Raw genomic sequence first — 13336 nt, 5'->3', positions numbered from 1 at the left:
CCATATATTATAACCAAAAGAATGGTATTACTAACTTAACATGCTTACATCTCTTATATCTTATCCTCAGCTGTAACCAAGGCATTCAAATAATACCTTCACTTATTGTTTGTCTTTTGGGGATGTATTGATTCGTGGTTGATCAAGCTGCAAAGAAAACATAAGATTCACTAGAGTTGCCAGAAAGACCTATAACGAAGGGACAAAAAAGCAATAAATTCAAGGAAGCACTTAAAGTACTCATAGTGAGCTACCAATGAGGGTCTAAAAACATGATGTCCCAATTAGTGAGGGGTATGGGGAATATGGAAACAATGTTGGATGTCATTGCAACGTCATTCAAGTGCTAAATGATCAAGATGACAGTAGCACCCGCGCCAAATCTTGCACACATGCACACACAACGCAGAAAAGTGACATGGTACAGATTACAGAAGCTGACACACACCAGCGCTGAATCATGCGCACATGCGTTCCCCTTACTGGCTAAAGTGAAGAAATTACATTAGCGTGCACGCACCTACGCCGGAACCTGCGCACCCGCACGCCATGCTGCGCGGAAAAGATTTTTGTTTCATAATATAGAGTCCAAATTATTTAGAGAACTTGATTATTGATATCTTTTTGTTTTGTAAACATGTATGGACGAATTTTGAGTATTATCTAACACATTATTGAGTTTATACAAAAGAATTTGTGAGTTTTCTATTAAAAGTTCTCAAATCTTTTTTGTTCAAACAAATCAAACTTATCAAAGATATTATCTTCATTGCGTTTGTCGATTTTTTTTACACGGATTGTCAAGACGAGTTCTTTGAAGGTTCGTCTGAATCTCAATTGTTTCAGTCGTGATTATTTGTTACTAAACTTTTCATAGTTTAAGGGTGGATATCATAGATCGTTACTTGTTCAAAAGATCGGGACAACACTACATTCTTTAATTTATCGATTCGATGGCGTGACTCTATTTTTGAGTGTGTTTGATTTTCTTGTTTGAAGAATCGTATCATTTGGTGTCAAAGCTTTTGGTTCCATTTGGTTCAAGTATGTGTGTTGTTTTTATTATCAGATCTGCATTAATCTTTCGTTTGTTTTCAAATCTGCTTGTTCCATCGTCTTCGTCTTTTGTGAATCTTTTGATTCTAGAAATTTTGTGAGTTGTGCTTAGTTTTTTTCAAGTTGGACAAATCATCCTTGTGCAAATCCAAAAAAAAAAATAGTATAAAATTCAAAAATTCACTATCGTTTGGTTTTGGGATTTTTTTCTACTCTCTTTTGTGAGTCATATTCAAGTGTCTCTCACAATCAATTTTTTTTTTCAGATTTCTTAGCTTTGCGCAGTCCAAGTGACACAGTTGCAAGTGTCCACAAGTTGAATCTGATCATTTTGAAATATACAAATATAAATCTTGAGGGCACCTTCTAGAGAACTCTCAAATTCGAGTGTTATTTCTTTAGAGTGACTAGTGATTATTTGAAGCGAGGAGAGAAAAAAAAAGGAGAAACAAGTGAATTTTATTTGGAGTGACTGTGAGAATTCGTGTGAGGAATATCTTTTTAATCTACTAACTTTTCTTGCAGGTATAATGTTTGAAATAAAAATGGAGGAGGTACTAGGTGACGGGAACCGAGGACTTTCTAATGTCCAAATGGAGGCGTCGTTCGCTAAATTCAGTAGAAAGATGAGGACCCATTTAAAGCCCTTAAACGAAATGTTGGATAGGCTTGAAGGCAATACTAGCAGGAGTAGGTCTAAGCCTAAGCATGTGGGTAGAGGCTAATACGAGGATGAGTTTGATTTGGGAGGCGAATATGAGAGGCAAAATGAGAATTGGGGAAGGAACAAAGTTGATAAATGATTTGAGAGATGAAGAGGAGAAGGCGTACGAGGTAGGTACCACAATAGTAATAGGGAAGATGTGAATATAGATAGGATTAAGATCACATCATTACACGGTAAGTATGACCTAGAGGCTTATTTAGAATAAGAAAAGCAAGAAAAATGGTTTTCGACTGTCACCACTATTCCGAACTCAAAAAGTTTAGTTTGGAGGTGGTTGAGTTTATAGATTATACCTTTATTTGGTGCGATCAAATAGTGACCACTAAGAGAAGGTGCAATGAGAGACCTATCGAAATTTGAGCTGAGAAGAAAAATGTCATGAGAAAGAGATTTGTGCTCAAGCACTACTATATAGAGATGTTTAAAAGGTTACAAACTTTGAGACATGGTGTAAAGAGTGTCGATGAGTACTATAAAAAGTTAGAAGTAGTCATGATTAGGGCTAACATAGCAGAGGATCATGAGGCTACTATGGCTCATTTGCTATGTGGATTAAACAAGGAAATTCAAGACCAATTGGAGCTTAAACACTACTTGGATTTAGATGAGATGGTGCAAATGGTGATAAAGATGGAGCAACAACTCAAGAGTAGAGAAGTTGGCCGCACCACTCAAGTGGGGAGTGCATCAAATTCTTGGCATTCCAAAGTTGTTAACGTGAAGAAGGCAAAGTGGTGGCCAAGCCCAAAGTTGACATTAAGCAAGAGGCATCTAAACAAGGACTGTAAGGTAAATCTGAAACTCCTATTAATCATTTTAGAGATATCAAGTGTTTTATATGTCATGGAGTTAGTCATATTACTAGCTAATGTTCAAATAAGAGAGTGATGGTATTGAATACATATGTGCAGTATGAATTTTCAAAGTGAGGGAGGTGATGAAGAGGATGAAGATGAGATGTATGCGTTAAAAGATCTTGATGATGGATATGGGGAGTTGTAGGTGAAGTGTTAGTGACTAGGCGTATCATGAGTGCCCAAATCAAGGAAGAAGAGATCAACCAAAGAAAAAATTGTAGATGTTTTGTGAATAACAAAGTTTGCAACCTTATTATAGATGGAGGAAGTTGTACCAATGTATCTAGTTGTGAGATTGTGGAGAAATTGAACTTGCATACTTTGAAACAACCTCAACCATATAGGCTACAATGATTGAATGACTGTGCGGAAGTGAAGGTGAACAAGCAAGTCTTGGTTTCTTTTTTGTTGGAAGTACATAGATGAGATATTTTGTGATGTGGTGCCAATGCATGCTTGTCATACTTTGTTGTGGAGACCGTGGCAGTATGATAAGCGAGTAATGCATGAAGAGTTCAAGAATATGTATTTTTTATTCTCAAGAAGGAAGTTCAAGAATATGTATTTTTTTATTCTCAAGAAGGAACTTATTGTGTTACTTCTTTTGCCCTCAAAGCAAATATTGAAGGACCAACTAGAGAAGAAAAAAAGAAATGAGACCGAAAAAAAGAGTAACATAAAAAGTGAGATATACTTAGAGAAAGAAAAAATATGGTCGAAAAAAATAGTGATATTTGTTCAAACAAAATCAAACTTATCAAAAATTTAATCTTTGTGGCGTTTTTCGATTGTTTGTACACGGATTGTTAAAGACGATTTCATTGAAAGTTCGTCTGAATCTCAATTGTTTCAATCGTGATTATTTTTTACTAAGCTTTTCATATTTTAGGAGTGAATATCACGAACGTTATTTGTTTCAAAAGATCGGGACAAAAATGTGTTCTTTAATACATTGAATCGAGGTGTGACTCCATTTTTTAGTGCGTTTGCTTTTCGTATTTGAAGAATCGTTGCTTCGTCGGCCGATCCTCAAATCTTCGCCTACTTCAGAAGAAGTTTGCAACTCGCTTGGATAAAAGGAACATACTAAAATAACTTAGAATCCAAGAAAGAACCAATAGTGAACTTTTGAAATGGTGCAAGAAAATGAATTTTGGTTGGCCTATTTATAGTCTGTCCAAACTCGAGTTTGTAAGTTCTGAACTGTTGCATCGTGTCATGCTCGAGTTTCCATCTAAACATATGTGTGGGTTTGGAAGGTTTGTGTAAAGTACCGTACTTTTTGAACTATTTTAGGATTTTGCGAAAAAATAAAAATTTTCTTAGGTATGAAATAAACCTTCAAATTTGGATTAAATTAAACCTTCAAATTTTGATTAAATAAACTGTTCATCCAAAATATTTGCAATAAAAAGATCACAAATAAAGCTTGCTAAAAATACTTGTTCAAACAACGTGAAGAAATCTCGTAAAAGTCAGAGTATTAAAATCGTCATGCATAAAATCTTAAAAACATTGGCGGTCCTCAGGTTTAGCCTCCTACGCAGACCGAGCCGGCTCATTGGTCCCCATCCCTCGTCTCCTCATACTAGTCCTCACCTGCATCGATCAAGTCTACTGAGTCTAAAGACTAAACATGAATAAACTGGAAGTGACAAGTAATACATAATAAAACCACACGCATCTTTAAAGTAAAACGTACATACTTAAACTTGAACGTGATAACATAAACATAGACGTGCCATCATCATAAAACTTTTCAGAAACATACTTGCATCATACATACTTGAACATGCATAGACTTCATCATTTTGCATAGAGATATGTTTCAAAGCAAGTGATCTCATAAATGTGTCTGATTAGACTAAAACGCAATACTCGGCTAGTAGGGAAATCTACTACCACATACAAGAGATCTCCGATCATGCTTTGCCGGGTGGATTGGTCCTTTGTCATACTTTACCGCTTTCCAATTTTGATCTAAACCCGGTCATGCTTTACCGGGGTGGAGAGGTTCTCGGCCACGTTCACCGACTTCCAAACCCGTTCATAATTGATCACAAGACATTTAGCATACCTCAAAAATAAAATATGTTCTCATTTTGCAAGTCGAACATAATTACATGGCGTTGAGGGATTCGTTGGATCTCGCTTGGGGCCACTGCTGCAAATATTATGCGAGTGCAGCAGTACCCGACGAACCCGATTTTTCGATGTGCAGCAGTACCCGATCTCGCTTGGGGCCACTGCTACACATACTAATATGAGTTCAAGCACTTATCTTTTATAACTTAGACGTATTAATCATGCCCACACCCAAAAATGACAAATTTCCTTATGACGTTCTAAATTTATCGGGACTCGACCTTGTTTAATCATCGTACTAAACCATGACATCGAACACCAAAACAATCCCTATATTTTCCCAAACATGGAAGACATGACAACTCAACCTATAGAATTAACGAAGGGCACGGACCCCGTGTAAGGGTCCGACTCCGGGTCCGTGTAGACTCTGAAATTTCACACTTCAGAAAGAAACAAGGGCACAGACCCCGTGTCACGGATCCGTGTAGGCTCTAGAATTGTAAACCAACGGAAATCGCTACACTTGTGGCTTAATCCTCCTAACTCAATCATACGGACCATGAACCAATACCTTGAGACCCATCCTAGGATGCTATGGCAATGATTCAAACTCCCATGACGTCTCAAAACAACGATACAAATCATAAAACGCAACTCAAACCGTGAACACGACATTTGACACCAAAATGCTTCCTATGACTTCTAATGCATAACAAGTGCCTATCGACACGAAACAAAGCACCAAAAATCATCCCAATATCATACTCACAATACTTAAATGCATCAGTGATTACCTGACGATTCCCAACGAAGCCTACAACAATTAAACTTCAAGAACACGTCAAAAACACATTTTCAGAAAATTATAGTTTGAGCAGTCCCATGAAAACAATCATATATCACTCGTTTCTTGTCCAAAAATTACAAATTACTGTCACATCGAAGGTATCGAAAAGTTATATGTCTTATATGTTGAAAGTTTTTCCAGAAAGTCGACTGAATTTTCGAAGAAATCGAAATGACAGCAGAATTTGGGTTTCCAGATCTAAAATCGTTTCAAAATCGATCCAACCAATTTTTGTCCTGAAAGTATGTATGTATGCTCCATGATAGTGTACTGCTTCCAGAATGCAGTTGGTATCATTATATTTAGAATTTGTTTCAACTTGTTCATCATATAAGGTCTAGAATTTGTTGTATGTATGTATGCTCCATAATAGTGTACTGCTTCCAGAATGCAGTTGGTATCATTATATTTAGCATTTGTTTCAACTTGTTCATCATAGAAGGTCTAGAATTTGTTGAATTTGTCGTGAAACAATCTTAGGGTCATCCTATATTTCCTTGTTTCGATCAATTTGACGACTACAATTTACAATGGAAAATGAAGCTCAAACTGGTATTCAGGAAGGTAATTTTTTTTCAGTTAATGATACTATAACTTCTCAATGTAAACATATTACTTTAAATTGAGAAGGTTGTACTTTACTTGTTACATTCTAAATGACATACCAACCAAAATATTTGAAAATATTACTTTTCATTAAATTGTAATTTCTTCATATTACCAATTCCTATAAATTTCTATACCTACTATATAGATTATATGACATTTTGTTTTCTATTTTGATGTAATTTGTGTTTACCTATATATTAATCATTTTGAAATTTTTGTGATATTTATTTGTTTGCATATGAACTTTTTAAATTTCTTATAGATAAAACGCCGGATGCAATAGCTATCATTGAACAAAATGTATTTGTATCAGCCAATGAGGGTAAAATTTCTAAAACTCGTGAAAAGTATTAGTTTTTGCTCCAATGGTTTAGGTTTTTACTCATAAAGTATTACCTGATTCTGAAATATTTGCAGAAATACCGCTGAAAAGCGTTGGGGAGTGGCTGTTGAAATGTGAGTTAGGGTTTAGTTTAGATGGTAATTAAGTTACTAATGTGCCATAATTAAAAATTTAAGTGGATTAAAAGTGTTTTGAGCCCATTAATTATTAAAATATAACCATCAAGCCCATTCGAGCGCGAAATATAACTTAAAAGTCATTATGCATGAACTTTAATAAACCAAATTTTAAAACACATAATAATGTAATAAACATGCATTTAATGCATTAAAACAATTTAATAAAATACATAAGAAATTCGATAACTTGTATGCATGGTCACGGACTTTCAAATTTTCGGGACGTCACAATAAATTTTTTATCTGAAATATATATTTTTAAAATCCTTGTCAATTAAGTCACAAATTACATTCAAATTGGAACCAAAACTTGAATTTTTATAGTTTGTAAGTTGGTGGGCTGAATATTCCACATGGTCCAAGACATCTAAGCCCGCCCAGCCCAGTTAGTGTCATTCAATCTGGAAAATAAATAAAAAATAAAATCAATATTCAGTCGCCAGTCCACACGCAGTGGTAAGCAATGGTGATTTCGAAGCTCGTGTTTCTCAATCATCTCACTAAAACCCTAATAAAACCCCAGCGTTTCCAATTACACGCGCCGCCGTGTACCATCCTCCCAATCCGCCTCTTCTCCTTCGCCACTCCGGAAGAAGCCGCCGCAGAACGCCGGAAACGTAAACGGAGACTCCGTATCGAACCCCCTTTGTCCGCCCTCCGCCATCAGCAATCGTCCGCAGCCCCGTCCTCCGCCCTCCGCCAGCCCGCAGAACCCCAATGCTCCCAAACTTCCTGAACCTCTATCTGCACTCTCCGGGAACCGGCTCAACCTCCATAACCGCATCTTGAAGCTTATACGAGAAAACGATTTGGAAGAAGCTGCCCTCCTCACTCGCCACTCCATTTATTCCAATTGCAGGCCTACGATTTATACCTGCAACTCTGTAATGGCGGCGCAGCTGCGGCAGTCCAAGTATGCGGAGCTTCTTTCCCTTCACCGTTTTATCACGCAAGCCGGCGTGGGTGCAAATGTAATAACTTACAATCTTCTCCTCACCGTTTATCTCGATTGCCGGAAAACAGATCTAGCATTAGAACAATACAAGCAGTTGATTAACGACGCTCCATTTAACCCCTCTCCTACCACTTATAGGATATTGATTAAAGGGCTTGTTGATAATCAGGAAATAGAAAGGGCTCTGGAGATTAAGGATGAAATGGCGGCAAAGGGGTTTCAACCAGACCCAACTATATATTCCTATTTGATGTTGGGGCAAGCTAAGAATTCTAATGCGGATGGTATTTTTGAGTTGTACGAGGAATTAAAGGAGAAATTAGGAACAGGAGAGATTACTGATGGGGTGATTTATGGGAATTTGATGAAAGGTTATTTCTTGAAAGAAATGGAAGCTGAGGCAATGGATTGTTATAAAAAGGTTTTAGGGGAGGGTTCGCAAATTAAAATGAATGCAATTGCCTATAATTATATTATGGAGTCTTTGAGCAAGAATGGAAAGTTTGAGGAGGCGTTGAAGTTGTTTGAGAGGATGAAAAACGAGCATGATCCACCAAAAAATTTGAGTGTTAACTTGGGAAGTTACAATGTGATCGTGGATGGGTATTGTGCAGAGAAGAGATTTAGTGAGGCCATTGAGGTCTTCAATTCTATGGGGGAGAAGAGGTGCAATCCCGATCCGTTATCTTTTAATGTATTGATTGATCAATTATGTAGTAATGACATGTTAGCTGAGGCAGAGCAGTTGTATAAGGGGATGAGCGATAAGAAGGTGAGTCCGGATGAGTATACTTTTGTTACATTGATGGATACATGCTTTAAGGAAAATAGGCCAGATGATGCAGCTCTGTATTTTAGGACAATGGTCGACTTAAAGTTGAGGCCTAGCTTGGGAGTCTATAACCGGTTGGTGGATGGTTTGATTAAGGTTGGTAAGGTTGATGAGGCAAAGTCTTTTTTTGATTTGATGCAGCCCAAGCTGAAGATGAATGATGATGCTTATAAGTTCATCATGAATGTTTTGTTCGAGGCTGGTAAGCATGAGGAAGTGCTTAAGATCGTAGATGGCATGTTGAGGGAGGATCAAAATGAATTAACTGAGGAAGTGGAGGAGTTTGTTCGAGAGTGGTTGAGGAAAGAAGGTAAAGAGGATGTGGTGACGAATCTTAAATTGGAAATAGAAAGGGAGAAGGCTGCGGCAGCGGCTAAAGTGGCAGAAGAAGCTGAAAGAGCCAAGGCCAGTGCTAGGGCTGCAATTGCCTCGTTGCTACCTTCTAAATTGTTGGGTAACAAAGATGGTGAGAATAACGAAACAGAAGATGGGTTGTCAGCGGGTTCTGAAGTAGCACCACTTTCTGCAAACGAGGAGCTCCTGAAGGGAAAAGAAGAAGCTGATGAAACTTCTGCAGAGGTTATCTCTGCCATTGGAGATGCTGAAGAAGAAATGGTGGAAGCTGAAAGAAATCTTGTAAGTGAACGGGTTACAGCTTGATATGGTGGTATGAGGGTGTCCTTGGTAGTTTTTTTTTTTTTTTTTAATTTTTTATCGTCATTGTAATATTATTATCTATGAGATGAGCTTGTGGGGGATGATTAATATTTTCTGAAAATCTAATTTATGCCTTTCTGTATCTTCCAGTGTATTTATCGTTATAAGCCTTTGAAAATCAAGCAAATAATCGGAAGATGGATGTCAAAATTGATTACAAAATCTTAAAAAAATTCACTGTAATGAGAGCAAAACAGGAATGCGGTTAATTTGACTTAAATCTTGGGCAGCGAAGGCAGTGATAAAACATTTGATACATTAACAAGCAGAAACTTCTGCAACACACAACACGGTCATGTATCATCCCACAAAAACAAATAAACCACACCAAAACACAAGCCAAAGCACACATAATTACTTCAAGATTTAACTACAAAGATTTGGTATGCACACCCCAGCTTCTGGATTCTGTTGCTCTTTCCATATTCTTCCAGTAACTCTGAGCTTAAGCTCCTTCTTGTCACCTCCAGAGAAGAAAAGTGCCATGTTTCGTTGAATAATAAGACCATCATGACTATCCCTGACTTTACGATGGCTATCTCTAATGCTTCTTGGGGTACCCTCCCATATGAGTTTTCTGCCGTTTGCTCCTACCTCTAAACTATAGCTGTAGTTGCGGGCATCATTTTCATCACCCATAAAGCGTAGAAAAGCCATGTAAACAGGGGCCATGCCAAGCTGAAATGCTTCAAAATGAAGGCAAAAACATTGTCCAAAACAATTGAATACCTGCCAATGCACGAAACTGACAGATTAATGAACTAACTAATCCGCCACTTATGTAGAATTCAAGGAGATCTACCGAATGGGAAGGTCAAGATCTTGTCCGCAAACTAAGCAGGACAGCACGGGGAGCTTGATCATGTTCACATTAGAGTAACAAAAAGCAATTATATGATACCAGCTTGATGCAAAACACACACACACCATCAAAGTGTCGATGCTTCATTTCTCATAGAAATAACTGCATTATTATTACCACTACCCAACAAAACAAAACCAAAGAATACGAAAAAATGTCAGACTCACTGTCAACATCCATGTAGCATTTTCTACTTCACGGGGATTTGACTTAACATAGCGGTGATTGAAAGTGCATCCTGTGTGCATGTCCACTTTGTGGTCATCTCTCAAATGAGCGACAAGATATGGAATGTCTCCTGTAACTGCACATTCTGATCCGGCATACGGACAATTGTAGGGTCTGAAATTACAAACTCCCTCGTGTTTGAGTTTGTTGTAATAAGGAAATATTTCGGGGCATCCCAATGAGTAGTACTTGCATGGCAGGTCAAGTGACTCCGCAACTTTTTCTAATGCTAAGCACCTGATATCCCCAAGCTCTTGTCTGCATGTAGGACATCGATTATGCACCCTTGTCTTGCAAGTCGAACAGAGAGTATGCCCATTGTGACACTACAAAAAAGTATAATCGACAAACAATTATTAATCCAATACATGAGCAAGAAATCAAAATTAACAGAAATTTTTTCTAGAAGCTTGACACACCTAATCTTGCTTTTACATATTCTTTCTTCATTCTTCTGAAGTAAACTGGTAAAGTTACAAAAACCATACTAAACAAACCTCAAGGACAATTACATATGTTAATGGGAATCGTTTGGGACAATGATTCTTTGTCACCCAAAATCATCAAACATCAATCAAGGCATTTACTAAAAGATATCATGAAGTCCCATTTATGGGAAACATTACTCTTGCACTTCATCAAATTCATTATCAGTTCCTATATATGGGGAAATCAAAATTCCAGAGACTCCTTCACATTTTCTCGTATTCATCAGGAAAACAATGAAACTATTTCTCTTATTACATTGTATTTTACTATTTCCCATTAATCCAATTGTCTTAGGGAGAAACATTTTTCACATGGCACCAACAATAGCTCCAATCCCATTGCCTAAATATCACACACATCCACTCCCAATCCAATCACAAAATTAAGGCACACAAATGCATGAAAATGTACAAAAACTATAGATGCGGAAGAAGCTAAAGATAGAACATACTTGGTGGATTGGTGGGTACATCGAATTGGTGCAAACAGGACATTCCAGCAATTCATGAACGCTTGTGGGAACTACATTACGAGGCTTTGAGGAATACTGCTGAGGATGAGTATGAGAAGACACCGATGACTGGATCTCTTCATCTTCAATGACATCTGATGCAGATACGCACTCCACATTTTCCATTTCAATTGTTGCCATTTTAGGGGGAAAAAATAAAATCCCACTTCCAAGATTCCGAATTTTGTGGAAATTTCTGACACCCAATCTTTAAGAACCAATATTTCCAAAAATATCAAATGCCTAATTTTCAATAAATCCAGAAAAATAACCAAATAAGTAGCCAAAAATACAATTTTTGCAACAATATCAACAACCAACTTCTGGGAACTCAATAATTCGCAAACGAATCAGATTCCCGATTCAGAAAACTCGATAGTTCATAGATATCGGAGACACCAACTTGCAGGAAGCCCCCAATCTTTCTTCGATTCAACGGCTCATTGTAATTATATTCTCTCTCCTTTTTCTCCCTTCACCTTCCTCGCATTTCGCGTTGTCAAGAAAGATGAATCCCGAGGGAAGAAGAAATCAAAAGAATCTGAAAAAAAACCGAAGAGAGGGATGTATCGATTCAAAGGAACGATCAATTCCTGAAAAGAAGGGTTCTTTTTGCATCCCCCTTTCACTCTCTCCTTCTGGTTTGTGAGAGGAGAGAGAAATGAGGATCATCGTCGATTTTGAAAATGTTTCAAGTTTAAGGATAATCCTACGGTAATTAATCTATTAGTTTCGTTGGTTGAGAATTGAGAAATAATCCAAGTCATCCTACCCACTAATATCCCTAATTTTTATATAAAATTAAAAACTCCAAAAATTTATTCTCACACTAAAATAAAAATTTCGAATGTAAATAACAATACACAATCATAATATATATATTTATGTTATATGATAATAGAACTCATAACTGCTAAATCTGAGTTAATGTAATACTCCGCAAACCATCTTATTGTGCAACAAGTTTGCACGAGGAAGTGTTGGTAGTTAAAATCGAAACACCTGATTATTGATCATTAACTCACATACTCTATCAACACGGATACTTTCTAAAAATTTATAATATTTTTTTAATTGTGAGAGATGTTTGTTACAATTTGATATCAAGATTTAGAATACTAGACCTGAATATCTAATATGATGTTTAAGAATTTGGTATAAGATAAGTTATAAATTATCGATAAATAATAAATATTTAAAATAATAATTAGTATAAAATTTATTTTAGTCAATCAAAAATATATTTTAGAATAATTACAAATTAAAAATTTATGATATACATAACTATTTGCTACAATTGTCCTACAACGAGCGTGCCAGTTATTAGGTTTCTGTCAAAAATATTATGCTAAAAAAATAGGGAGTAATATTATATTTAATAACGTTCTAATTTACATTTGAGAATAACAAGAAAATTGATTGTCATTTCCAATTATTGTTCAAATAGACATATTGGATTACACAACTAAAAATATTTTGAATTTAAACTTCTCAAATTCGTCATCAATCATGAAACTTATTTTCAATCATAATTCGAAAGTAAAAACTTGTGTGAGACGGTCTCACGGGTCATATTTGTGAGACAGATATCTTATTTAGGTCATCCATGAAAAAATATTATTTTTTATACTAAGAGTATTACTTTTTATTGTGAATATGACTAGGGTTGGCCCGTCTCACAAATAAAGATCTGTGAGACGGTCTCACATGAGAACCACTCTAATTCGAAAGGGCAACTTTACAATAAACCCTTATCTATATGCTCAACTTTCTTTTAACTCCCAATCCCCTCAAATCTTTGTTTTAACTCCCCAATTTTAAAAATTTCCTAAAATATCATTATTCTTCGAATTATAATACATGACATTGTTTTACTTATCGAGCATATTCTTAAAGGCATATTGCCTAAAGACATGTAGCTACGAAAAGTTTCCAGCTTATATACTATGTTCAGATGATCAATTTTTTTTAATGACCCATCATGCTTCTATATAATAAATTGAACAATTTATCTTTTTGACCAGAGTGCCGTCAGG

At 36.3% G+C, this 13336-nt stretch overlaps 2 protein-coding genes across 2 annotated transcripts; one reads left to right on the top strand and one right to left on the bottom strand.

Annotated features, from left to right (window-relative positions):
- The first annotated feature begins 7136 nt into the window (after nt 1-7136).
- LOC140816423 (pentatricopeptide repeat-containing protein At3g49240, mitochondrial) lies at nt 7137-9292 on the top strand. Its single transcript, XM_073175679.1, is given in 2 exon segments — nt 7137-7361; nt 7363-9292. Coding segments are annotated over 2 exon segments (1983 nt in total). The 5' UTR covers nt 7137-7169; the 3' UTR covers nt 9154-9292.
- Nucleotides 9293-9449: 157 nt separating this feature from the next.
- On the bottom strand, nt 9450-11990 carry LOC140816567 (E3 ubiquitin-protein ligase SINAT5-like). Its single transcript, XM_073175917.1, has 3 exons — nt 11241-11990; nt 10240-10626; nt 9450-9939 (listed from the first exon to the last, which is right to left on the bottom strand). The coding sequence occupies exons 1-3, from the start codon at nt 11439-11441 to the stop codon at nt 9577-9579; spliced, it is 951 nt and encodes a 316-aa protein (XP_073032018.1). The 5' UTR covers nt 11442-11990; the 3' UTR covers nt 9450-9576.
- Nucleotides 11991-13336: the final 1346 nt, after the last annotated feature.

The sequence above is a fragment of the Primulina eburnea genome, chromosome 16 (assembly GCF_022965805.1).
Source record: "Primulina eburnea isolate SZY01 chromosome 16, ASM2296580v1, whole genome shotgun sequence".
In the NCBI taxonomy this organism is placed as follows: Eukaryota; Viridiplantae; Streptophyta; class Magnoliopsida; order Lamiales; family Gesneriaceae; genus Primulina; species Primulina eburnea.
The sequence above is the reverse complement of the archived record's forward strand: the minus strand, read 5'-3'. Positions and strand labels throughout refer to the sequence as shown.